This window comes from Puma concolor, chromosome D3 (genome assembly GCF_028749965.1).
Source record: "Puma concolor isolate L17-30 chromosome D3, mPumCon1.1.hap2, whole genome shotgun sequence".
NCBI classification, from domain to species: domain Eukaryota; kingdom Metazoa; phylum Chordata; class Mammalia; order Carnivora; family Felidae; genus Puma; species Puma concolor.
In genome coordinates this window covers 27,516,082-27,543,561 of record NC_141678.1, presented here as the reverse complement: position 1 = coordinate 27,543,561, position 27,480 = coordinate 27,516,082, and the positions used below count along the sequence as shown (strand labels likewise).

Sequence of the window (27,480 nt, the reverse complement as noted above, 5' to 3'; positions counted from 1 at the left end):
CACTTTGGTTACACCTTCTTAGGTATGGCATGGTCTGCTCAGGTGAACACTGGATTAAACAACAGAAGCTGTCTGACACCTCGACACCAGATTCCACAGAGCTGCCTCTGAGAAGGCTATCAAGGGCGAGCAATGGGGTCTCCTAGGCCCAGAGGGGCTGGGAGAGGAGCTTTGAGCAAATAGTGTCCCTATTCCTGTAGAGCCTGCTTGAGCCGCCCCCTCTGAGCCGGGGGCAAGGCAGTCAGGTCTTTGAGCTTGGATGTGCTGGTGTCCTTTGTGCAGAGGGGCAAACTGCCAGGACCCACATAGTGGGCAGGCAGTGCCGGTGAGCCCAGGATCAAGAAGAGGCCCTTGACTCTGCCCTGGCCCCCAGGGTGCGGAGGGTCTGAGCACACCATGGGCACTGAAGAGCTGGGCAGGGGAGCTGAGAGCCTGCTTGCTGCACACGTTCCCCCCTCCTCCTTCCTCCCTTGGGCTTCTGGAGCCCTGGCCGCCCCCACCGCCATCTGGCTCCACCAGCAACGCTCCCCCCACTCCCTCCCCCAACTCACTGTGCTTCCTCCCTCACCCTGCTCCCAAAGGCCCCTGCCCCAGGGGAACGGGGGAGCCTCAGTCACGGGCCACATGGCCTCTTTTCCTTTTGTTTCTAAGTCCTCACGGGCCCAGGCCTTGAGAAAACGTGCATGTGCATATTTTTGCCTGTGCTGTGTGTGCCGTGTTTGCAAGCACACGTGTGCGTGCATGTGTGTGCATACGTGTGGTCCTTGCCCTGCTTGTGTATGTGCTGTGTGTGCTCATGTGTGTGCAGGGGCATGCAGACCCATGTGTTTGGGATGCAGTGTGGTGGATGTGCACACATGCCTGGGCACATGCCTACATAGGCATAGCTGCAGGTGGCATGAGACCACAAGCAGTGGTATGAGGGTACACATGACCCCTGTCAGGTCTTGGAAGACAGGGGCCTGGTCTTGCCCACTCAGCTCCCCTTCAGGGCCACCTTGTCTACCTACACCCAACCCATATGGAGCTGGGGAGCGGCGGCGCTGGCTAGGGTGGAAGGCTAGGAGCTCCAGGGACTCTGTGTGGCACCGGAACAGACATCCCCCACAAAGGCAGCCTCATCCTGCTCCTGTGGGCTCTGTGCAGGACAAACGCTTCTCCCTGGGCAGATGCCACTGTCAGCCTAGCTAGAAGGGAAAGTGGCCAAGGCACACTGATGTTAGCCTTCATGGCTAGGGTGGAGGGCAGGGGCATGACACATCCCCGCTGACCATCATTGGGTGCTACTGGAGTGAAATGGCAGCCTGCACTACCTGGCAAATCCCTCCCCTTTTGGGGCCTCCGTGTGCCTGTGACTGACGCAGGGCTGCACCTCTGGGACCCACATGCCTCTCATTGCCCACAGCACCCCAGCCCGAGAGGCCATAGCTTAAGAAAAGATCTCTTTATTCCACGTCTTCCGGTATTTTTACACAAGTAAAATAAAATGCATATCTCTATATACCGCGATCCGGGTGGGAGGTGGCGTTCTGGAACAAACGCTGCCGCTGCACCCTGTAAACATGATGGGGTGGAGATGGGGTGGGTGGGCGGGAGGTGTCCATCAGGGAGGGCCTGCCGCCTGGTGCTGGCTGGCGTCATGGAGGGGACCCCATATGTACACACACCTGACTGCTGAGAACGGCCTCGCGATCGGTGGCCGGTCAGCAGGGCCCAAGCACCGTCCACAGCACCAGCGCGAGGCCTAGTGGGGCCAGGCCGCAGGTGAGGCTGGGCAGGGCGCCTGAGCCCTCTGCATCACCAGTCCCACCGCCCCCACTGCTCGCCTGGCCCAGACGGCAGTGGCTGCTGCGGGTGCGGTTCTTGCGGGAACAGCCTGGCCTCCGGCGAGGGCCTGTGGTGGGGGGCCCCGGTGGCTCGGAGCCCTCGGGCCTCATCCCGGTCAGCGGGGGCTCAGCTGAGCCAGGCAGGGTCCCGAAGGGGGAGTCGTTGATGTGCCGTGGGCCAGAGCCATTGCCTGGTGGGCTGTCGCCGGATGGCACACGTCCCTTGAGCGCGTTGCCGGCTGAGCCTGGACTGCCAGCCTCCAACACTGAGGCCTTGTCCACGGCATCAGGCTGGCAGCATTTGGGCAGACCCAGACGCTCGTCATCAGTAGGCCCGCCGGTCCGGATGGGACGGGAGGGCCTGGCAGCAATAGCACAGCCCTCCAGGTCGGTGGCAGCCAAGCGCTTGAGGTCACGGCCGGCCAGGTGTGGGGGCAGGCTGCAGGGCAGCTCAGACGAGGAGCCTCGGAACTGCTGCAGCCAGGCCCAGAGCGGGCGTGCCCGGCAGTCACACACCCAGGGGTTATCATTGAGCCGCAGATACTGCAGGGAACGCAGGGGTGCCAGGGCCTCTGCGGGCAGCGCAGAGAGGTTGTTGGCAAACAGGTAGAGCGTCATGAGGCGGCCGAGGTCACGGAAGGCATGCGGGTGCACATGGGCCACACGGTTCTGATGTAGAAGGAGGCGGTCGAGGCTGTGCAGGCCACGGAAGGCGCGCTCAGGCACGCTGGGGATGCGGTTGCCGTGCAGGAAGAGGTGTGTGAGGTTGCCCAGGTCGCGGAAGGCGTCATCTGGCAGCGCCTGCAGACTGTTGTCCTGTAGGTAGAGGTACTGCAGGGCAGCCAGGCCACGGAACAGGCCGGGGCCCAGCTCCTGCAGGCCGCAGCGGTCCAGGTGCAGCGTGTGCAGGCGGCTCAGGCCATGGAACGTGGTGGGGTCCACGGCACGCAGCTGTGCATTGTCGCTGAGGTCCAGCTGCTCGAGAAGGGTTAGGCCGGTGAAGGCAGCAGCATCAATGCGGGTCAGTGCATTCGAATGCAGCCACAAGATGGTGAGGTTACGGCAGGCACGGAAGCCAGCGGCGGGCACGTGCACGATGCGGTTGCCGTGCAAGAAGACGCGCTGGCTGGCGGCCGGGATATCAGTGGGCACAGCCTGGAGGCCCTGCTGCGGGCAGCTCGTCGTCACCTTGGGCTCGTTGTAACACACACAGGCACCTGGGCACGGTGCTGCCACCCGCCACGCCTGCAGCCACAGCACCCAGGCCAGCAGCTGGCTCCCTGTGGGCAGAGGAGAAGGTGGTTAACAGGCAGAGGGCCCTGTGAGGATGGGGTTCATGCTGGAGCCAGGCTGGCCCCTGAGACAGGGCCCCAGGAGGGCCTAGAGCCGGGCCTAGGACATGCTGTCACTCCTGAAAACTCAGGTGCTGTGATCCCTGCTCCACCAGCCACACAGAAACCACTTCACCAAAACCTGCCAGGGGAGTTACATGTTCTGCACCGAGGAACCTCACCTTGGTTCCCATGCCACCCTGCCACCCTGCCCAGCGCTCAAACACACAAGTTGCCATGCCTGCACCCCAGCCACTTAGGGTTAGCTGGGTCACCACCAAAGCCCATTTAAAGGCCTCCTGAGATAAACACTCATGCCTGCAAATACCTTTTTGAGATTCCAGTGAATCCCTGGACCTGCCCACCCTCCCCATCAGTCCCAGCACTGTCCCTAGCCTGTCCCCTGCCCCACCAGCCCACAGACCAGTCTGGGAGAGAGGCCCTTGGTATAAACACTGAGGATCAGGCCGGCCAAGTTCACACAGAGCAGAGGCTCACTCCCAGGCCTGCCAGGCAGCCAGCTGCAGGACTTCCAGTAGCTTCCGCAGCAGCCCCTCCTGAGGGCCCTCTCAGGCTGCAGGAAGGGAGGGGCTGTGGCTCAGACCCTGTGCCCTGTCCAAGCCCCCTTCCCAGGCTCCAGAGCCCCTGGAGCTCCTGGGCTGCCTGGATTCTGAGGAGGCCTCGCCACTGCAGAGAGCTGTGCTTTAATGAGGAAACCACAAGAGCCTTAGAGCCAGGAGCCACAACCCCCAGTGGCCCTCCTGTAGGGGGTCTGGGTCCCACCAACAGGGCACATGAAACTGCTACAGGCACAGCAGACTCCAGAGTAACTCTACTCTCACAGGATCAGAAGCTTGGATGCCTAAGGGCAGGGGTGCAGCCCTGCCTACCCTGTGAGCCCCCTCCAGACAGGCTGCTCCCTCCTCCACACATCCTGACTTGGCATGGAACTCCTCCTGCAGCCTCCTCCCCTCGGCCTCATTCTCTGCTTGATCTCCTCCCCGGGTGAGGAGCTTACTCCTTCCCAGCCAATCAATGTCTGCATAATTCCTCATATGCCCTCCCCCCATATCTGGGGGCCAGACACACACACGGCCTCACCAAAGACCTATACTCCTGGTACGCTGTATCCACCCTGGTCTCATCAGCAGGGACACACACCCCAGTACGAAGCTCACTGCCTATCATCCCACCATTAGAGTCCCCTCTTTGAATGCCAAAGAGTCTTTTCTCCTTCAGGAGTGAGTCTATTAAAATGTGAATCCCCCTGGGAGGGTTATGGCTTATCAGCTAACACTTGAGTTATCAGCTAACACCTTCGTTGACAGCTAACACCTGCATTGACAGCTAACACCTTTCTTGGCAGTTAGCTAAGAGCAGGATTCTGCAGACATGAGGCCGGCTAAGCGCTGGGGCCGGAGCTGGGTGGGAGGAAGGAGAGGCCTGTGGGCCAGCTTCCCCTACCCAGAACTGTGACCTTGGGGACCCCCACTCATGCTGGGTCCCTCACCACACTGGATTCTCTCTGCCTGGGCTGGTGCAGATGCATGCCCCAAGCCCAGAGCCTGAGCAAGGCCAGCTGGGCATAAGGAGTGGGCCCTCTTGGAGTGGGCCCCACATCCTGGGGGATTCCTCTGTCCCTTGTGTTCTGCCGGCCTCCATGCCTAGTCATTTGTTAGCGGCTGGGTACATGGCAGCCCCGGGATGGGGGTCCAGAGAGGCAGGCCTGGCCCAGAACTCCCCAAGCCTAGGGCACCCTTCCCCAGGCTGGCCATGCACGGGAGGCTGTGAGGGGGCATCTCAGCCAGCTGTTCTATTTAAACTGCTGACATCCTCTCCAAGCTCTCTCCTTATGGGGCTTCTTGGGCAAGTCGGGCCTGATCATGCCAGCTCTCACCAGCATCTCACCTGCCACCGGATGTAACTATGCTATGAAAACAGCACTTCCTGTCCCTGAGGACTCACAGCAGAGGAAGAAGTGGGGCAGGGTGGGATGGGGGCCCCGGGTACTCACCAGGCTGGGCTCTGGACCTCACTACCACGGATGTGCCATGTCACCAACCACGCTACTGTGCCAATGTCATCAACCGGGCCACACCACCAACCAGGCTATGTCAGCAGCCACCCATCATCACCACGCCTGCTACATCACCGTCTGAGCTGTCTGGTGGCTGTCAGGCCTGGAGCCATGGTCTGTGAGCTCAGCTGGTGTCAGGTTCAGCTGACTTCCCCAGAACCAGCTGCTCCTCCAGCCTCCAGCCCTCCCCAGTCTGGGCCCCCACGAGGCTGTAAGCCACGTGCTTGGGGCTACACCCACTCTGAGAATGGCCCAAGGCTCCAGGGCTGAGCCACACCATGGGGGTAAGTGGCAGGGCAGCCGTGTGGCTCAGCTCTGCCGGGAATCCGGCATCAGGAGCAGACATGGCTCCATTCCCGCTGAGCCAACTGCTTTTCGGAAACCAACTTCTGAGGGTTGGTCCCTCTGCACGGACCTGCTGTCAGTGCAGTGGCCAGTGGTGGGCTGCCTCCTCGATGCAGCCACAGTAATTGGCTCCAGCCTGGACCCCCTTGGGGCCTGTCTGCTGGTCTCCATGGCAACCCCTCTGCTGAGCAAGCAGAGGGGGCATCTTTTTATGAGATAATCAAACCCAACTTTGCGGCCTGTGTTCATATTCATAGCAGGGGCCCTAGGGACACAGAAGGCCCTGCCAGGCTGCAGGATGGTATTCCCTGACCCCACCCCAGGGGCTGGGCCCAGTCACTCATCTGACCCCTCAGAATCTTAAAAAGGCCTCTCCATCTTGTCCCCCATCTGGTCCCCCCATCTGTCTTCCCAGCCCATCCCTTTGTCCCATCCCCTCAGCCCCATCTCCCACTCATGCCCAGCCTCACTGGGCTCCTGTTCTCAGTAAGCACTCAATACCAGCTCACCTCCAAACAAATGACAAGAAAACAGCCCTGCCATGACCCTGGCCCCCACACAGAAACCACAGTGAGTCACGCTCCCATACCAGGCCGCCAGGCCACCTGAGCTCTGCACAAATCCAGACCAATCACCCTCCTGCCATCCCTGGGGCTGATTCTTGCCTCCTCTTTCCTTAGGCCTCAGTGCAGAATGGCCCTTCCAGGGGTCTTCTACAGTGCCCTCCCCATGAGGTCATGGGAGGGGCTCCCACCTTAGCTCAGGTCTGCCTCAGGAGCAGTGGCAATGGCACAAAGGCCACCATTGGGGAAGGACAAGCCACTCCTGCCTGGGAGGATATGGAGGGAGGCAATGATTAGATTCTGCTCAGGGCCTCTCCCACCAGGGCAGCCATAGATGGGGCAGGAAGGACAGCTGATGAGGCCATGCAGCCAAAATCCCAACAGGCCTGGGTGTGGCCCAGGTGCCTAAAGAGCACTTGCACTGTTCACCCTGCCCCAGCTCCTGGGCAGCAAAGGGCCCAGGTTCTCCTTCATGGTCACTGAATGGGGTTGGGGGGTGGAGGGGAGGAAGGAAGAGGAAGAAGAAAGGTGGGGAGAAGGGAGGGGAGCCAGGAGGGGCAGGAGGCTTCTGGGGACTCACCAGCAGCTGCAGGAGCCAGTGGGCAGCGGGCAGGCGGCTGCTGAGGTCAGCAGCTCAGAAGCAGGGATTGCCAGAGGCTGCAGGCTCAGGAGATGTCTTTGGTGTGTTCCCTGGCCTCTACTGCTCTCAGAGCCCTCTACCCTGGGCTGAGGTATGCAGGTGCAGCACCCCTGAGATCCTATGGGACACTTCTTCCCCTCCCCTGGTGAGGTCATAGAGATAGCACAGGGCTGGCAGCCTTGGTTGCCCAGAGCACCGGCTCAGTGTCCTTGGGCCTCCCCGCTGCAATGGGGTGGCAAAAACACCCTATTCAAGGGGGCATTACGAGGGTCTACGAGCTAGCATAAAAGCCATGTGTCAGAGCTGCATAAGAATTCTTTTAATACTATCACAAACCCATTTTACAGATTAGGAAACTGAGGCAGAGTGATTAAGCCCTGGACTTCTCCCACCCAGAGATGGTCCAGGGGAAAAGGTGGGAAAGAGAAGCGGCCACGGTGCCACCCAGAGGGGCCGGAAGGCGTGTCCAGCCCAAGCCTGAAAAGCAGCCGCTATGTGGCCTCCACAGGAATGGAGCCCAGTCTGCGAGGGTGTGGGCAGGCACCAGGAGGTATACAGCTCCCTCCTGTGTCATCTGTGGCAGGTAGGGGACATCTCCATGGAGGATCTGAGTTGCTACCTGCCCCCCACCCCCCAAGAGGCTGGGGTCAGTAGGCTGTGGAAGGCCTGGGCAGCTGTAGCACAGCCAGGACACTGGTCAGCTCAGGACCCTCTCAATCACCAAGAACGTCCCGAGAAGGGTCACGTCACAGACCGCAGTTACACGGCAGAACAGGAGGCCACAGCTCAGCACACCGAGGCCAGAAATAGCTCCGGGCGGGGGTGGGGGGCTGGTGGCGTCCACACACCGCAGAGGGTCAAGGCACCCCAGCAGTGCTACACTCACTCTTTCTTGTCCCGTGACTGCTCCCCATCCCTTCCAGCCCTCTATCAGTGCTTGGCTCACCACCCACCCACCTTCCCCCTCAGTCGTCCATCTGTCCCCCTCGGTCTTTACTCCCTACTCACAGTCACCTCCCACCTTCTGTCTGTCCTCCAGCCCATAGACACATGCAGGGGGCAGTGTGCATGCCCATGGCATTTCCTAGGCCCCTTCTCTGGCTCTAGGGGGAGGAGGGTGGCAGCCCACCCCTGAGGGGGCCTGCATCTCCTGGGGGTGGGGTGGCTGCCAGCCCCTGCTGCCGGTCATGCCCCTCAAGGCCCCACTCCTTATTGATCTTCTCGGGGAGGCAGTTGCAGGGGCAGGCCAGGTCGATACAGGCAAGGTCACCTGCCAGGGAAGGAGGACACTGGACCCAAGGCTGAGCAGTTCCAATAGGCAAAGCTGTGTGCAGTGGGGGAAACTGAGGCCCAGCACGGGCAGAGCCAGCAGGACCAGCCTCCTGAATGCACTCAGTGCACAGGTGGACTTAGGACCAACAGAGGTCTAGTGAACCCTCCTAGGGGCCTACTTTATTTTCCTATTTTACAGGGGAGGAAAATGAGGTTTGGTAGGGGAAGCCACTTGCTCAGAGCCCCAGGACTAGAAGGCCTTTCAGTCACTGAAAGGCCTCACTTGGCAGTGGAGAGTTAACACTCCCCCATCCCCAGCTTATCACCCCCACCCAAAACCCATATTCCCTCTTAAAATTTACAGCCAACACAGTACATGGGAGGGCCCTGGGTTCCTTTCAAATCTAAGAAGCAAAGGCTGCCAGGGGAGGAGTTTGGCCCACTTGTGAGGTGGAGGCTCCGGATGTACAGCTCACCCTAAGGGTGTGTTCCTAAGGGGACACCCCATGATAGGGGCAGCACTGAACACTGTAAGCACAAGACCAGTCCCTGGTTTATAACACTTATGGTCAAAGAGCAGGCTGACCATCGTTGGTCACTCTGCTGCATGGCATGTGCTACATGGGGGATTTAAGGGGCCGGGGAGCCCTGACCCGGCCCCAGACATCAGGGGTCACCAGGGGAGGAGCCCCAGAGCCCACTGCTAGGGTGAGCATCCAGGCAGATCCTCTGATGAGTAGGATTCTTGGCCCGGTGACCACGCCTTGGGAATCCATCCTTGGTCAAGGCTGGGCTGCTGGACCGGAGGGCTCTGGAAACTCACCCTGTCCAGCCATGTTTCCACCTGATGCCCATCTCCCTTGGCCCCCACCCCAGGGAGCCCCATACTGGGGACTGATGATACCAGCATCTGGAGGCTCTGTTCAGCTGAAAACCTGCCCAGGGCACAAGGCACACCCCCCTCACTCCAGGGATTCAGCCAGCATCCCCTCCCTCATAGGAGGTGGGCATCCCCTACCTCCCTCCATCAGGCCACCAACAAACACCCGCTGCCTAATTATCTGCAGAATCTGTCTCCACAACTGCTCATTGGTTGGTCCCTCAACTAATTCAATCTGGAGGCCAGTGTGGGCTTGAGTCCCCAGAGGATGTTAATGAGGAATCAGTGAGTGGCCAATATGCCCCTGCCTCCCCCCACAGCAGGGCTCAGGAACAGGGCACTCCCAGTGTTGGGGCCTGGGACCTGCACTTCCACGTACCTGTCACCATGCCCATCTGCCCTCCCTGACCCCTTTCCACTGCCAGCTCTTGTCCAGGACTGGGTGCCTAGCCTGGCAGGGCCAACAGTGCTGGGTCCTGTCCCCACCCCAATACATCCCATCTCCTCCCAGGACACTGCATCTGTTACCTGCCAGAAGCTGACCATTCCTGCAAGGCCCAGAGCATCAGCCTCCAATAGGGCAGACACTGTGCAGGAGTGCACTCTTGGGGGCACTTACAGGAATACACACCTGGGGTACACACCTGGGGCACCTACTCAGGGTGCATGCTATAGAAACACACATGTGGGTACACACTGTAGTAGCACATGGGGTGCATGCTACAGGCGCGCACACTTGGGGTGCATGCTACAGGAATGTACGTTTGTGGTGCATGCTATAGGAACACACACTCGGGTGCACACTATAGGAGTACACAACAAGAGGACACTTTTGGGCCTTCGACTGCCAGGGCCGAGGTGAGTGAGTCGGCCAAATAGCAGAGGGTTGCTGTGATGAGACCAGACAGACATGGGGAGCTCTTCCCAGGACGCAGGGCTACAGAGGGTCTGCTCTCTTCTGGAGTGGGAGAAGACAGGAGGGCATATCCCCGCACGCTCTGGAGCCCTGGGCACTTGTCAAACATCACCGGCAAGGCAGGCAGGTGGCCTCTGCCTGAGTGGGATTTATTCTAGTATTGAAAAGACAAGTGCAGGTCTCGGGAGGCCTGTGCCCCCTCACCCTCTGGGATCAGCCAGTCTTGCCTCTTGGCCATCTGCCTTGGATCAGCCCTAGTCCTGAGGGAGCAGCTGGACTGCAGCCAACCCAAGCTGGCCCAGGACAGCTGAGATATTGCAAACACCCCTGACCAGGGCAGTCAGGCCTCAGGAAGGTGTGTAAAGTATGAAGGCTGCTCGGGGGTTTTGTAACTAAGCCAGGGTGGTGACGGGGGCAGCACAGAGAGACCACAGAGAAGCCCAGTGGGGGCTGGTGAGCACCCCTGGAGAGAGACAGATAGGAAGGACCATGGGGTCTGGCCCTTTCAAGGGGACGAGGGTTTCCAGAGGCAGTGAATGAGATGCTCCCATTTGGGTCACCACCAGCCAGGGTACCACATTCAGGTGATCAGTGAAACCCTCATCAGAGCTGATGGGTCCCGGTGCCTCCTGTTCTATCGGCATCTGGCAAACCAGTCCACCAGCCACTGCCTGTCTAGGTATGTAAATAATAGGTTATCAACATATGGGCACACATGGGTGTTTATTGTGCCACTTTAGCACTACCACAGCTGAGTGGAGTAGTCCCGATGCATTTTGTGGCCTACAGAGTTGACATTGTTCAGGATCTGACCCTTCTGAGAAACAGTTTGCTGACCTGGCTTGTGACTGGAGCACACAGAGCACCTGCTGCGTGTGGGTGTTGCCGCCTTCACCCTCACAGTGGCCTCACGGAGGTCACTTGAACCCCCACCTAATGAAAAGGAAACCAAGGATCAGAGAAGGCCACTGTCCTGCTGAGACCACACTGTTGGGACGGACAGAGCCTAGTGGCCTCTTGCGGGGCTGGAGAGGGGGAAGGAGGGAGAGTGACCCCAAAATGGTGTGCAGGTCAAAAGAGAAACAATGATTTTATTAAAGAGGCTGTTGATGGACTAGTGGTCAAACACACATCAAAGAGGGCACTTACAACACTGACAAACAAAACTGGCTGTAAGAAGCCCAGGAAGGATGTCCCCAGGCAATGGGGTGGTGGTGGGAGGCACTGATCCCTGTGGCACCTGCTTGTGCTTCAGGGAGACACATCTAAGGAGGATGGTTTCAGGCTGGGGGGGTGGTCTCTAGGCCACAACTCTCTCCATGCCAATCCAACAACACTGGGACCCTGTGCCCTCCTCTAGGGGCTCTGTGGCCAGGTCACCCTGAGGACAGCCTGCTGACCCTCTACCATTAGCCTGTCCACTTGGGCTGGGAGGAGGGGACATGGCAGGTCAGGTATGATGCACTTCCCAGGTGGTTAAGGTCGAGGCCTGGGCTGACAGAATCCTCAGAACAAAGAAAAAGTAAATGTGAGATGACTCTGTCCAGAAAAGGAGAGAGGCAGTGGAGTGAGGGGGTCTCCTTGTAAGCAGGCTTCCTTGGATCATCCTGTGGACCCCTGGCCAGAATCTTGAATGGAAAATGGACTGTGGAGGCCCATGATCCTTGTCACCAATGCCATCATCATCACACTGGCCATGCGCAAGGATCTCAGATCACAGGCAGCCAAGACAAACCTGGGACCAACCTGAGGCTGATCTGGAGTGCAGTAAGCCTCACACAAGAGTGAGGAGCCCCAGAAGTGACTGAGCAGCAGGCCAGCACAGGGTGGACACCAGACACCCCTGAGTAGGGCCACAGGATGCCCATTCCAGCATCGGTGCCTTGAGGCTGCGTGGGGCTTCTTGGCCAAGAATGTCTCCCATTGAGGCCCTGTCAGTCCACCCAGGGCCCAGCACCAGGGAAGAGGAAGGGAGAGGGGAGAGATGAACCCTTGGCCTCCCTGGGACTGCCCAAGGCACAGACTTCCTGAGGTCTCACAACATCCCACAGCATAGCAAGGGGATGACCATCAATCCTACTCCTTAGACAAGGGTACTGAAGCTTACTGAGGTGAGGTGACTACACACACTAGCTGAGGACAGGGGACAGGGTCTAAGAACTCCTGCCATTTCCCCAGGTGACCAAAACAGACCCTGAGCCCTAGAGATCCATAAAGTAGAGAGACAGCTATTCCCCCCATAGCGGGCCAGCTGTTGAGGACACCCCCTATGCTCTGGGCTCCCTGACCCCTACTGCACCTCGTCCTCAGCCCAAGCTTATTGTTCCCTGGGTTGGTGGGCCCGGAGTCTGGTAGTCCCAGGCTCAGACGCGAGCTGCTCTGTACTCCTTCATGGAGTGGCTGGAGAAGCTGCTGGCTGGCTGTGAGACTGTCTCCACACCCATGACATGAGGATGACAGCAGGATAGCACCTGCCTTCTTGGGACCCTGAGATGCTTCCAGCTTTGTGGCTGGGGTCCCACCTTCCCAGAAGACCTTTAGTCAGCCCCATCTCAGGTAAGGGACCTGGGGAGTCAAGGCCCACAGCTCAGAGGTGGCATCCCAGAGCCATACTGATCACTCTGCTTCCAGCAGTCATGAGGCCACTCCAGCCTGGCCTGATGGCCCTGCTTTCTCCAGGAGAGGCTGAGTCCAGGCAGGAGAATGGGTGTGGGAAGAGGGCCCAGCAACCAGGCTGTACTGTAAGGATGCCTAGAACCGCTTCCCCCACCCTCTCTGCCAGGTTCAGCCTCAGTGGAGTGAGGAGGCTCACAGACAGGCCCGGAGCCCAGCACAGTGTGACTCGCCTCATGAGAGATCCTGTCTATGCTCAGCATGACCTCAAGTTGCTGCTGCTTCTCATGCAATACTGGCATACTCGGTGGTTCTCCTCCTTACCCACCTACCACCCATGTTAGAAACAGGTGTTCATTCCCCCTTCTGGAGAGCCAAGATGATGGTGATGGAGTATATGGTAAGAGGGACAAGGACTAGGAAGATGGGGGCTGCTCCTCTGGAAAAACACCCAGAGAAAGGGTCTCCACCATGGGCTTCTGGGGGCTCCTGCCTGATCATCCCAAACCTGCCAGTTGATAAGCTCCATTCTCAATAGTGCTTCCCTAGAACATGTGCCCAGAAAACCAGGTATCTGAAAGAGGCTCCAGTGCAGACTGCAGGGAAAACAACTCTAGAGAAAGCAGAGACAGTGCAGGGAATAGATAAAAATTAGGTAAAAAAATCTAATCAGTTTCCTCTCAGGGATAGGAGAAGATTTAAAACAAGAACAGTGTGCTATGAACAAGGAGCTATCAGAAAATAAGAAGAGTACCTGGAAGTTAAAAATAGAATTGCTAAAATTACCAAAAAATCAATAGAAGGGTTGGAAAACAAGGTCAAGGAAGTCTTCTAGAAAGAAAAACAAAAAGAGAAAGAAGGAAAAAAAATTGATGAGATTCAGAAGGCAAATATAGGTCAAATATCTATTTGAAACAGAGATAATAGAAGAGAAAAAAAGTTATCAAAGAAATAATACCAGAAAATCTCCTAGACCTGAAGACCTGGCCCTCCATTGGGCAAGTGCCTAGCATAATAGATGACATTCACAATGTGATTTTAGGCCTCTGGGCGCGGGGTCAAAAGAGCTCCCAAGGGAAAAGCAATGTGGCATCAGACCTCTCTACAGCACACTGGATGTCAAGAAGATAACAAAATTGCAATGGCTTCAAAATTCTAAGGGACATTATTTTCAATATGGAATTCTGGAGCAGGCCAATCCAGCCTGAATAGGTTTGTTAACATATGAGGACTCACAGAATGATTCTTCACTGTGTCTTCCTTAGAGAGTTACTTGGGGATGTGCTTCAGCCAAAACTAGGATATAAACCCTGAAAGAGGAAAATATGCGGCCCAGGAAACACTGGGCGATGCTGGGAAGTCTGCTGGGGAGTTGTGAGGGGGCCAAAGCATGCTTGGTCCATGTGGGGGCAGCAAGACAGAAGCCTGGGGTCACAGCTCCAGGTTTAAATGAGAGACCCAGTAGAACACCTGAGGTGAAGAAGAGTAAGCACAGGGTAGTGGACGGGACAAGAGAGAAAAGATAGAGTCAGTTGTAAATCCAGGAAAACCAAAGGCCATACAAGAGTAGAAAGGCCACCAAAGTACCCACTCCCAATCGTGGTGGGGTGGTGAAGGGCATTTATGTGACCTGGGTTGAGAAACACTGTTTATGAATTTAACTAATGGTAGTGAGACAACCATACTAGGAAGTATACTAGAGAAGAGGGGGCATGGAAATGTGAAACACAAGGAACAGGAACAGTAGCTGCCTTCAAGGAGGAACAGGGGCTGGGACAGAGCAAGCCGATTCTCCAGACTAGCCCTGGAGGTCTGGGTGCAGGTTTTAACTTTGACCAAGATATGGTCGACCATTTTATCTTTTCAAAATGGCTGCATATTTGGCACTGAAATGTCAGAAGTAGAGATAAATAAAAAAAGAGAAAGTGTATCTGCCAGAAGGTGGAGATGAATGTGGTCTAGAAGCAGGCATGTCTGAGGTGTAGGAGGACAAAGTGGGACTGTGATTTCTTGAGCTGCATCTCCATGGCCCTGAACAAAGCTCTTCGGCATCATGCTCTGCCAAGGGTCATCAAGGTTGCGTCCCAACTCTAGGGACACTCCGGGCTCTTGGCTTCAGAGGCCTCTGCTATTTAGACACTTGACAGGACAGCTTTGGCCTGAAAATTCAGCTGTGTGCTCAGACCTTCCACAGTCAGACAAAGCCTTACCCTAGCTCCTCCTCACCTCTACCCTGCTGCCAGTTCACAGATGCAAGACCCCCATGAGCAGGAAGCCCAGCAGGTAAATCTGGCAGGGGCAGTGTGCACATGGTGCCTCCGGAGTGGGGGTCTGTGGCTCTTGGGGAGGGCTTGCCCTGACCTTGGCTGAGTGCAAACAGGCTTTCCTCGGCTTCAGTGAGAGCCCCAATTACGTTTCTGCCAAGGAACCCGTGGCACACAGGCAGGGGCAACGTGAATAAGTAATTGCTCTTTTATTAACGAGTGATAAATTATTCCTATATGATTGTGTGTGATAACTCTTCCTTATTTGAAATCAATTTGGGATGGAAATCGTTGGCGGCTTCTCACCAGTGAGGGTGGGAGGACCAGGCGCCACTGCCTCCTGGAAAAGCAGGTCAGTGTATTTCGGCTACTTCCTGAGGCTGATGTGCCAGGAGCTGGCATGCAGGAGGGGGTTGGCGGCCCTGGGGGCAGGGGCTAGGGAAGGTGGCCTTATTCCTCAGCACCTGCCCCTGGGATCTGGGAGGGTCAAGGCAGGTGTTCCGGCACAGCCTTTCCCTACCTCCAACACCTGCCGGAAGTGCTGAAAGAGGCCCAGCCCACCCCACTAGACGCAGGGCACATACACCTTGAGCCAAAGAAGTATCAGGCCAGGAGAGGAGCCCCTGAAAGCCCAGGCCCTTACTGGAGACCACCACAGGCATGGGTGGGCATGGCTGGATGATCAGGGTCAGGGGGCCATCTGCAGGCCACATTCCACTCACCAACCCCCCCCCCCCTCCACCACCACCATGTAACCCTGAGGCCAGGGCTAGCCTGATCTTTCATCCTCACAGAGGACATACCCAGTGCCCGGCTGGACTCCTACCCAGGCCAATGATGGTTCAACTTTATCAAACCTGAAAAGGCATTTTCCTTTTTCTTACATATTTTCCTAATGATTTCCCCATCCTCATTCCCTCCTCCCCCAGTTCAACACATGAGGGTCTCCAGCATGAAATGAGGCCCAGGTCAGTCAGACCTGGTCTGGGCCCCCCACCGGCCCCGTAGTGCCCCTGGCAGGTCCCCAACTCCCAGGGGCTCAGCATGATTGTCTGTTGATCTGTGTGAGGGGCTGCACTCAGCAGGTGCTCGGTAACTGCCAAGCAAAGGTAAGAAAGACTGCACTTCTGAAGGCCCCCTTCAAATAGGCCCTGCAGCCTTGGTGGCCTCACATGGGGCCAGGAGAGCCCCGTGCAGAGGAGGAAGCAGATGATCAGGGAACAGGGCGCCTTTGGCGCATGTGCCAGCGCAGACCTCTTCCCGGAAATGCATACTTAAAACCTTGCAGTCAGTCAGCTGCCTCCCTCCCCGCCCAGGCTGCAGGAAACCAGGCTGTGCCCACCTATCCCCACTCCTACTCCTCCCCAGCTGCCTCCCTGTCCCATCATGGCTGCTACAGGCCTGAGAGGCCAGGGCACCTCCCAGCTCAGCCACTTTGCCCAGCTCAGCTTAGGCACCGCCAGTGACCTTGCCTCTCGGGTCTGGGTTGGCCATCTGTGAAATGGGGAAGTTGGGTCTGAGAACCTGACAAATCCCCAGGGGTTTGGGGGCACGTGGGTGGACCTGGGTCCCTGATACCCCACACCTTCCTCCACTGCCAGGGTGCCCACTTAACCACACACCTCGCTGGTCAGCTGAGCAGGTCTCCATGTTGCTTGCTTCTGTCAGTTGCCCCCATGGACTGTGGGCTCCACAGGGACAGAGCCACACCTGGTGACTAGCACACGCCATAGATGTTTGTCACATGAATGTAAGAAATGTCCACCACTACAGGCAAGTTGCAGACTTTGCCAGGCTGTGGGAACAGAATTCCCTGAGGATGTGCAGGCCCAGACAGCCTATGGGGTACTGATATCCCTGTGGGGAATATGTGGTAACAGCACCTGGAAGTCAAAGGCAATTTCACTTCTGCTACAGAAATGTTTGTGTCTCCCTCAAATTCCTATGTTGAAGTCCTAACCCCCAGTGTGACGGTATTTGGAGGAAGGGCCTTGAGAGATGGGCACCTAGATGATGTCATGCGGGTGGGGCCCACACGATGGAATTAGGGCCCTTATAAGAAGAGACAGTGGGGGGTTTGTTTTCACTGTCACCACATGGGAACATGGTGAGAAGGTGGCCATCTGTAAGCCAGGAAGAAAGCTCTCACCAGAACCGTACCGCACCGGCACCCTGATCTCAGACCTACAGCCTCCAGAACTGTGAAAAAATAAATTTCTGTTGTTTAAGCCACCCAGTCTGTGGCATTTTGTTATGACAGCCTGAGCTGACTAATACAACTTCTTTCTTACATCTGATATATTTTCCCAGATCTTTTTTACAATGCACACAAACCAGTAAAATCAGAAATGCTTTTAGTTTGGCTTATTTGGTCTCATGTACCAACACTGGATGGGGAAGCCCTGCCCCAAGAAGGGTGAATGAGGCAGTGCCTTGGCAGCAGGACCCCCTTCCAAGACTCCCATGCCATGGGGTCCCCGCCCACCACAGCCAGCCCTGCAGGATGGCTGGAGAAAAAGGCCAGGGCTTTGGTGCAGCCTCTGCCTCTCTGGGGCCTCAGGCAGGTCTTCCAACCTCTTGGGACCTGCTTCCTCACCTGGAAAATGGAGATACCAAGACCCACCTCACAGGGTATAGAGAGACCCCACAGCCCACTCAGGGGTGGTGCACAGTGGGTACAGAAAATTCATAGCCCACCTGTGGGGTCATCTCAGGAGGGATGGGTCATATCACCCCCCGGCAGGGACCCACTGCCCCCACCTGACAGAAGGGAGGTCAAGTCACAGCTATAAAGGGCATGCTGGTGCCTGACCTGGCCTAACTCCAGCCTCTGATTCTGTCATGTGCACTGGATCCTGTGGCTTCCATGAGCCTTTGTGTAGGCAGTTCCCCTTTCCAGAATGCCTGCCCTATCCCAACACATCCTCCTGGAAGGGCTCTTCTCCTCACAGTCCCACCATGCCAGCCCTTGGAAGAGGACCCTTCCCAATCTGTTCCCCTCCCACACCGCAGCCTTGCCTGAGGCGTCCGTCCATTCTTACACCCACCCCCAATGCTGGACTCAGCCCCAATGGGGCCATTTAGGGAGCAGGTGAATAAGTAGAGACCTGGAGCTTGGTCAGGGTCTCAGCCATGGGCTCCCACCATGGGGTACCTGGCAGGGAAGAAGCACAGCTAGGCCTGAGGGGTCCTGCATTGAGTTACGCGCCAAGCAGGTCTTGACTCCACCTGGGCCTTGGGGTGGTGTAGGGATAGTGAACTTACCAGTGCTGGTGCTGGCCACATGGCAGGAAATGAGCGGCAAGGGCCTGAGGATGAAGGTCTGTAGGCCCTCCCTCCCTAATTCCTACAGGCTGCTCTATCTAGGAACATGTCGCCCCCACCCCCCCCCCCCCAGGCCTCCTTAATCACTGGTGGGGAAGGTCATGTCTATGTCAGGCTTCCTGTAATCTGGAGTGGGGGTGGAGCAGTCAGCCACAGCATCAATGAGGGCTCCATAGGGGCACTGAAGTGCATGCGCAAGCGCGCGCGCACTCACACACACACACACACACACACACACACACACACACACACACACTGCCACAACCTGCCTTGGGCCATTCCCGGGGGATGGGCTGTGACTCCGGCAGCAGGTAAAGAATGGAGTCCATTAGGGCCACCATCTGTCTCGGCAGTGACGGGTCCTCTCAGTGACATCCGGGAGGTATGTAGATGGAATATCTTTATGGGGAGAGTTTTTCTTTTGCCAATTTTCGAACAGGAAGCCAGACACTTGTCACACCTGTCCCCGTGTCAGCCTCTGCCTGACATAAATTGGGGCTGAGGCAAGGAGATGAAAGACAGCCTGGACATGACAGGTGTGCAGGGGCCACATGTCATACGGCCGGGAGCACACGGAGCAGTGGGCTGGCCTCCCGCTGGGGCTGGGCCCAACACAGGGCTGGCCTCAAACTAAAGGCTAGAAAACACTTAACCAAAGAGAATGGAAGGAGAAACAAGTGACCCTCAGGGACCTGCCCAGGTTCCCTCCACCCAGCCCCTACCCCTGGTGTACATCTTGTTGCCTAGCTAACCCCATCAAAGGTGGGGAGGATCCTGCCCAGAGGATGGGCTGGGGGGTCACCTGCAAGGCCATATGTAGGAACCACAGCCCCAGGGCACCCTTTAGCTCCTTCATCAGTTCCTGCCATGTGGGGAAAGCCACCCATGCCCTGGGGTGAGAAGTGCTCACTGCCAGTGGGGCAGTGACAGTCCTGTACCTTCCTCAGATGGCCTTGGGGTCTCGGTCTCAGCTCCCAAGGAGACCTAAGAGCTGAGTTCTCACCAGGCTCATTGGCCATTGCCTCACACAGCTTCATCCCTTGGGAAGCCCCATGGAGCCTCGGGGTGAGGCTGGGCAGGGGCGTGACTAGCCAGCTCTGTGCTCTCCGAGGACAAGAGGGGTGCTGAGTGTGTCTTGGGAGAGCAGGGAGACCTTGAGCAGGATGGCGGAGGGAAGTGGACAGTGGAGAGCTGTAGGAGGAACTTGGCAGGAACTTGGCAGGGCTCCGGGAAGGGTGGGGGCGGGCAGGACAGAGCACTAGGGCCCACTCCCAGTTCCTGGCTGTGGTGTGCTGTGGAGGCAGGTGAGAGAGCTAGGTGCGAGCATCCTGTGTGACCTTGGGGCCCACAGCCCTCCCAAGACTGCTGTGATGTGGTGTCCAGCCCATTCTGGTGACTGGCCAGGACTGGCCTTTCTCTGTAATTCTGCTTCTACCCATGTGTTTGGGGATGGGAGGTGCTTTTGGGCTGGAGGCTACACCCTGGGGGCAGGTGGCCCACCCTTCTTCTGCCTGCACCCCACCCTGCCCAATGACCATGGGGTGCCCCTTCCACCAGACCACAAAGCTGCTGCAAAATGAATTGTGGGGCAGAAGTCTCCACATTGTGAAGGCAGAGAAACCTTGAATTTCCTTCTAAGTCAGGATAGAGTGACCAGGCCCAGGGCCCATCTGACCCAGGCCCCTGCTGGGACTTGGGCTCCTCGCTGAGAAGTGGAGGTGCCTTACATGGGTCCCAGCGTCCCCTCCAGACTCCCGTGCCACTGGCCTTGCCTGGATTTTTGCACGTCCCACCTTGACCTCTGACTTGGCTCCCCTTGGTATGAACTGATGTCACAGACTCCCCTTGGGACAGTTGGCAAGGACCCTCATGGCTACAGGACTGACGGGGAGTGGCAGGCCCCAGCGGGGGCTCCTCCTCTGTGCTCCCATGGCTCAACAGAGGCTTCTGCTTCAGGAGTACAGTGGCTGTACACCCTGCTTCCTGAGTTACACCACAGACCCCCCCCCACCCCTGCCCAGGGCAGGGACGCTTCAAAGGACTTGGGAACCTGAGGGGTCCCCTGTGAGGTGGAGGCCCCCTGACCCACTGAGGGCCCCAGAAGCCCCATCACCAGCCTCTATTTCCACAGGAAGTTCCATCTGAATGGGACAATCAAGCTTCCATGAAGGGCTGGGCCCTGAGGGCAGCACTCAACATTGACTCCCCCTTCAGAGTCTCCCCCCTTTGACAGAAAGACTCAGAAGGTGAGTGACACACCCAGGTGTTCAGCTGGCTCTGGGCTAAAGCCAGGAGGGTCCCAATGCCAGACACTGCCTGCCCGGCTTTTGCCTGGAGGGGATCCCCTATAGGTTGGCATCTCTGTCTCTCTCTAGACCCATGACTTTGCTCATCTGAATCCTGGAGGGGGGCCGGCCTCTTGCAGCCACCTCAGACAACTGGTCTGTACCTGACACCCAGCAGCCATCCCCAAGGGCCATGACTGCCAGCTCCTGTGTCTCCTGGGAACTGACTCAAGTCACTGCCCGTGAGGCTGCTCCACCATTCATGTCTCCCTGTATCCCAGTGCCAGGTCTGGGCTGGACTTGGGGACGTGGAGATGGCGAGGCAGGCACAGGTATGCATGTCAGGTGCTGAGACCAGAAACTGGGGGCGTCTCCCACTGAGGGTAGAAGAGAAGGTTCCCAAATGAGACTTCCTGGCCCAGGCCCTGAAAACAAGGGGGGCTCATCTAGACATGGCAGAGTTTAAGCAGGAGGAGCTTGGCTGTCAGGTAACATGTTACAGAAAGCATCTCAGAGCCTGAATGGAGGACAAGATGGCAGGCAGGCAGCTGTGGGCATCTGTGGCCATAGGTCTGGGAGGGGGCTGGCTTGCAGCAGGCCCTCAGTGAGGGATAAAAGGGGATGGACCTCCCTGGAGCCCAACTGGACACTGGACTTGTTTTGGAGGATGGGAGGCAGCAAAGACCCTGGGCCTGGGGTGTGGATGATGGCGGTAGAAGGCAGGTGGTACAGGGGTAATGACCACCAGACCGACTGGGTCTGAGGGACCTGTAACTCCAGTGGAACTCCACATGCAGGGGAAAGAGATGTGGAGTTGCTGGGTGAGGGCAGCACAGGGGCCTGAGATCCCTGCTCAAGTGCATAGGCCTGGCATACAGCAAGGAGGCAATAAACACTTACTAAGCAATCATGGGGACCAGAGGGCCAGAGCAGAACTCTATGACAGGTCAAACCAGGCCCCAGAGCTGGCCTTGCTGGAGTGGGTAGGGAGGTAAGTAAGTTTGGGGGCTCTGGATTCCCAAGCTGGTCTTGAGACCCCCCCACCTTCCCTCCTTTCATGTCTGCTCACTGTCCCTGCTCTTTATGGAGCACATACTGTGTGCTTGGAGCAGCCACATGACACCATGAGCCAGCCACCCAGCCCCCACCTGTCTCCCCCAGAGCCCAGCACCCTACTCGCCTCAGACTTGGAGCATTTTCCTACCCAGAAAGGCACTGAACTGGAAGCACCACGTTTGGTCAACAGGCGCTGATTATGGATGAGGCCTCTGGTGACCAGGAAAGGGCGGGTGCTGCCCAAGGTCACAGAGTGAGCCGGCACTGCACAGGTTGATCCAACGCCTGCCCAGACTTCAGGATGGGGAGACTTCTGGCAGGTCCCTGAGCCTGCCCCATCTGGGCCCCAGCAGGAGGTGAATAAAGGCAACATCTCAACAAGGTCACAATAGCTGGGACAGATGGAGGACACAGAGCTGGGCCCAGGCAAGTGAAAGGGCAATCTGAGAAGGCTCCCTGGAGGAGGTGAGGGACCCAGAGCTCTGTCTTGGCCTGAGCCCCTAGGCATGCCATCCCCTTCCTCAATGGGCCCCTCACCAGTTTCAGCCTCAGCCTGACATTTCCCGTGACATTTGCTGCAAAGAAATAGAGTCATAAACCCAAAGGTTAAATTTGCACATTGCCTCACACTGCCAGGAGAAGCGTGGTCCCTCCACCCACCAGTGCCATGGCTGCAGGGTTTGTGTGGGATGGCCCACCCATCCCTGGAGCCTTTACTAGGGGCCCAAAGGTCCCCCTCCCAGGCCCTCCGAGGAATCTGAGCCACTGATGCCCAAAACAGTTTCTGGGCACAGCAGTCCCTGAATCATGTCACATGGGGTGCCTATCAGAGGCCCTGCCCAATCCACTTGCAAACCTGAGGCTCCGAGACACCCCGCAGTAAAGGAGCTCTGTCAGTGCCACTTAACCCAGCCAGTCCCAAATTTGCTTGACCACAAAACCCTTGTTCAATCCGCACCAACATTCTGTGGAACTTCAATTACACGGAGTGTGATCTGTGATGGCCAGTTAGGAACGCCTCAGTGCTGACCAGCGAGCACAGGAGCACCCCCAGGGTGCCGGGCGAGCTGCCTGAACAAAGCTGGGCCAGCTCCTGACACCCCAGCCCCTCCAATTGGGCTCCCCGTATCACCGTTGGCCCAGCTCCACATGCCAGGCCCAGATGGGGCTCACAGCCTGTCAGACCCACCTGAGCCAACCCAAGCTCCTGGCCTCTGCCCACACAGCACCTTCCACAGCCCCTCCAGGAGGTCTGCCCCAAGTCCTGCCTTTCAGCTCCACCTCCCGGGCCTGGCTGCCCTGTCCTAGAGCGAGTGGAGTGATCAAGGGTGTAGGATGGTGCCGCAGGGCCCATCCCCCATCCTTGCTCAGCAGGGCAAGGCAGAGGGCCCAAGGCAGAGGGCCCTCCCTGACAGGGAGACAGGACTGTCAGGATGCTGCCAGCTGAGGGCAGAGGCTGTGAGAAGGGGGTAGGAGAGAGGTAGCCCAAAGCCCAGCTGCATAAGGGCCATCCTCGGAGTCAGAGTCCTGATCAAAGCCTAGAAGCAGATTCCACCACTACCAGTGAGAAACCCTACCCCAGGGTAGGGAGAGGCCCAGGGAGCCCATCCATAAAATGTTGGGAGGGGGTGAGGATCAGGGCTTGCTACCATCAGGGGAGGGGGCCTGTGGCCACACCCTGGGGGAGACCCGTGGAGTCCTGCACTGAGGACACTGGGGGCATACACTAAATGCATCTCCTTGAGGGCCAGCTCCAGGACCATGGACACTGTGAGAGACTGAGGCAGGTTCAGATAAATAAGTGATGGCGAATCTTCAGGAAGGGATTCCACACACACCAGTAAACCCATGATGCACAAGAATAGTTCCCGACGTGCAATATGTTTAAAATACAGCGACAAAAGAAGAAACTGCAGCACACAACACCCGGCTGGGCCCACACATGCCAGTGACAGCCTGGGGAGATAGAGCGGGTGTGGACAGCATGCCCACCCTCTGGCTGGGCTTCCAGTTTTGGCTCTGTGACCAGCTGTCCTTTAAAGCATTGAGTCCTATAAATTCAGGAGGGCAAGGATCACATCCCCTTATTTGCCTGGTTCCAAACAGGGACCAATGAGTGAGTAAATGAACGGGTGTCTGAGTAAACAGATCAGGAGCAATCGCAGTGTCTGGGATGAGGCAGCTGGGACACAGGGTGGGGGACACAGAGAGGTGTCGAGGTTGTTGGGGGGTTACCTTGAGAGAGAAGGGGGGGGCTGGGGGCCAGTGCTGTGGCACAGCTGGAGGGAGAGCGGGGGACAGCCAGGCTGGCTCATTATGGACCTTGAGGCCCAGGCCCTAGGTGGCCACCGAGGGAGGCAGCCCTGCCTGGGAGTCAGGGCCCTTCAGGCTAGGGCCGGGGTGACACGAACTTCATTAACCAGGCACAGTCAAGAGCCCTCAGGAGCCCCACAACAGGGCTCAGGGGCAGGGGTGTCGCACACTCATACACACTAACTCACACCCATTCACTCATTCAACGCAATTCACTCATTCACCATGGAACTGCTTCCTCGTGCTCCTGTTCTCCTGACCCCTTTCTGGATGCACAGACTGAGGCTCTGTGGAGACACTGGCCACAGGCCCGGGAGAGCAGGAAGGGCAGTCCTGGGAGATGGGTTCCCTCTGCCTCCACCAGCGGGGACCCTCCTGGTGCTGCACCAGCTGCCACAGGCATCCATGCCACAAAGCCATGAATTCGGGCCTGGGGCAGGGAGCAAGGGGGGGGAACGGAGCCAGGAGGCAGCACCATTCATGGGTGAGAACAAGTCCTCTGGCCTGGGGGCAGCAGGGGGAGGGGAGCTGGAGTGCAGTGAGCATGGGGGAGCCAGGGCCACACGTGACCAGGCCCTCATAGTCTGTTGCTCAACAGCAAACAAACTCTTGGCCCTGTGATGGGTCTCAGGCCAGCCCTCAGGTTCCTTGGACTGCGGGACTTCCTCTTCTGCCTTCCAGAGCCCCAGCACAGGCTGTGGTGGGGGAAGGTCTTCTACAGACACCCCTACAAGCCCTCTTGCTTCTTGAGACCCACTGGGCCCTCTCCCTTACCTTTCATCCATGACCACAGAGAGAGGGTCAGTCCCAACTGCAGGACACCCAGCTGGCTGTTAATCTTCACATAGAGAAACTGAGGCCCAGGTATTCTGTGAGTTCTCTGCTGGTGAGGGGCAGAGCAGAGATGCTGCCCAGCTTGGGAAGCACATTGCTGGCCACCTCCCACCTTCTGTAGTGCTTTCACTCGCTCCCTGCCCCCCAACTGCACATCACCCCTTTCCAACTCCCCTGTGACCTCCATGGGCCTTTATTTCCCCATCTGCAAATAGGCACAAGGGAGGTCCAGTTGGCAGTGCAAGGTTTCTGGGAGGACTTCCATTTGTGGGAGCCACTGACTGGGGTGGCATGGGGGGTGATGTTTTGGGTATTTTGAAGGCAGAAGTACTGGCATCAGAAGCCCATGGGGACCTTGGCCTGGAAGTATCCCCAATAACCCGTGAGGGATTACTGGCCCATGTCACTGGCCCAGGAGAGAAGGCCGAGGTACAGAGAGGTGAACTGTCACACCCAAGGTCATACCACTGACGGGTGACGTAGCCAGGACCCAAATCCAGGCTGTCGTTCTGCCATCCCACACCCGGCAGCAGGGTTTATGAGTGGCCCTCTGCCAGGTGGTACGGTGTGACCACCACCTGGCTCAGTCCCTCCCATAGAACTTGCTTCTTCCTCACCTTGACTGGCTTACAAAAGAGGAATGGCCAGCTCCTCAGCCTGCCCACCTATGGGGCCCAACCTCCAGCCTGCCCCTCTGTTTTACTCCCACACACTCTGTAAGGATGACCCACTTGTCCCCATTCTATAGACAAGGACACTGATGGTGGCTGGGGGACAAGGCAGTACGGCCCTGCCTCTCCAAGCCTGGGCCCAAGGCCCTCCTCACCACAGTGAGAGCGGATCACCAACACCCTTACCTCAGTGCCGCACATAGCATCTGAGGCTGGTGACACCACAGAGCACCTCGCCAATAAGGCTCCTACCATGGAGATACTAAGGCACAGGGACAGGGTCTTCCTGAGGTCACCCTGGGCCAGCCTCGGTGTGGGCACATACCTGTCCCCCATTGGGCTTAGTGGCAGTGACTGCACAGCATGGGGGAAGGGTCTGGTCTATGTGTCACTGTGTTGACCTCGAGGTTTGAAATGAGCCTTCCCTGCCTGGGTGGGTCCCAGCCCCCATCGGCCACCATTGCCCCAGTAAGGGGGGGAGGGGAGGAGTGTTTGGGAGCCCTTTTGCCTCATGCCCTAGGCTGGGCGCACTGAATTAGCTCCCCAGCACACATCCTTAGTGCCTCTGCTGAAGATTTGGGTAAAACCTGGTCGCAGCCTGTCTGGGCATACAGGGGCACCAACAATGGAGGCAAAGAAACACATGCCGATGTGGTCACAGGCACATATGGTCATGTGTGCAGACACACACGTGCAGAAGCATACTGAGTCACACACATGAACACACCACACACACACACACACACACACACACACACACACACACACACACCCAGACCCAAAGGGGCTGTGGAGGAGTGACTCCCAGGACTTGGGGAGAGGCAGACAGAGGTGGGGCCATGCTCCTGCAGCCTGTTTCTCGCCCCTCCATCTGTGAGCTCTGGCTGCCCAGAGCCTCCCCCTCAACACATGTGCATGTAGGCAAGGGAGTGGGTCCCACTGAGGGGCCCCAGCATGTGCCAAGTGGGGAGACCACAGCAGGCACGCTATGTACACGCATGTGTGGCTGTGGGCGTGCGGGCGGGGGTGAGGACATGGATGTGCATCCACAGCATGTGTGCGCGGGCACACTGGGGCAGTCTGGCATGCATGTGCACACGCGATGTACAAGTGTGCAGCCCTTGTAGACACGTGCACGTGCAAGGAAACGTGTGTGCAGCCTGCGGCACTGTGGACATCAGCAGGGCAGCCCGGGTAGGCACCAGGGGAGCACCCTCCAGGCTGGGCATGCCCAATTTCCCCCATAGGAAGTCACCCTCCAGACCCCACCTCTCAGGACCTCACACCAGGGGTCCCATGAGGGCTGTCAGGGAGGGGGTGCTGCCAGCCCCACCACTTCTGGAACCACTCAGTTGAGCCCCCAAGGGACCCTCAGGTTGCGGGTGTGGAGGTGCTAAGGCTGCCTTCTTTCACCGCCAAACCCCTGGGGTAGAGCGCTGGGCCAGCCCCGCCCCCCCCACGCCCTCTACTGTCGCCAACGCCCCCATTTCATCCCGCTGCGGCCTGACCCCAGAGAAACCAGAGGTCCTGAGCGGACTACTAGGGGCAAAGGTGAAAGCGACCTAGTACCCCTACCCCTGCTCCGTACCCACGTTTCTGCAACCCTGCTCATTAACCCCTTAGAGGCCAGGGCGCTCCGAGGCTGGACCCCGCCCTTCCAGCCAGCAGACCCACCCGGCCCGGGCTCGGAGTTCGGGGCCACAGGGCCCCGCCGCCCCCGGCCCCGCCGCCTTGGCCAACTTTCCCGGGAAGCGGCAACTTTTCCTCCTGCCGCGGGCTCCGCCCTCCCGGGGCCGGGGTGCCCGCGGCCCCAGTCCGGCGCGGCACTGCGGTGGCCCTCACAGCCTCCCGGTGACCCTTTCGCCTGCCTCGGCAGCCCCGGCCTGGCCCTGCGGCTCCAGGAGGGGCCGCCCCCACCGTCCCCACCCCGCCTGCCCGGATCGGGCGCGGCACAGCACTCACCTCCGGCGGACGCCCTCTTCATCTTAAGGGTCGGGCGGGGCGCGTCGGGGACCGAAAGTCGCTTCGGGGCCGGCGCCCGTCTCCCCGCGGCCGGGTCCGCATCCAGGCGCCGCCGCTCCGGCCCGGCCCCGGCCCGGCCGCGGGACGAGGCTGGGCGCGCTCCGCTCCGCCCGGTCGGCTGGGCTGGCGGGGCCGCGGGCGCGGAGGGCGAGGGCGGCGGCGGCGGCGCGGAATGGAGGGGCGCTCGCGGCGCGGGCCGGGAGCGGATGAATGTTTTATGGGATCATGTGGTTTGACGCGCGAGGAAT

At 58.3% G+C, this 27,480-nt stretch overlaps 1 protein-coding gene across 1 annotated transcript; it reads right to left on the bottom strand.

Annotated features, from left to right (window-relative positions):
- Positions 1–1,429: 1,429 nt before the first annotated feature.
- On the bottom strand, positions 1,430–27,480 carry RTN4R (reticulon 4 receptor). The gene is made up of 2 exons (XM_086682221.1): positions 27,173–27,480; positions 1,430–3,106 (listed from the first exon to the last, which is right to left on the bottom strand). Exons 1-2 carry the CDS (start codon positions 27,192–27,194, stop codon positions 1,704–1,706), a joined length of 1,425 nt encoding a protein of 474 aa, XP_086538347.1. The 5' UTR covers positions 27,195–27,480; the 3' UTR covers positions 1,430–1,703.

Bases quoted from the DNA above. Each gene is read 5' to 3' on its own strand.
- RTN4R (XM_086682221.1), bottom strand. From the start codon at position 27,194: ATGAAGAGGGCGTCCGCCGGAG. The intron at 3,107-27,172 runs GTGAGTGCTGTG...CTCTGCCCACAG, and splicing joins GAAGAGGGCGTCCGCCGGAG to GGAGCCAGCTGCTGGCCTGG.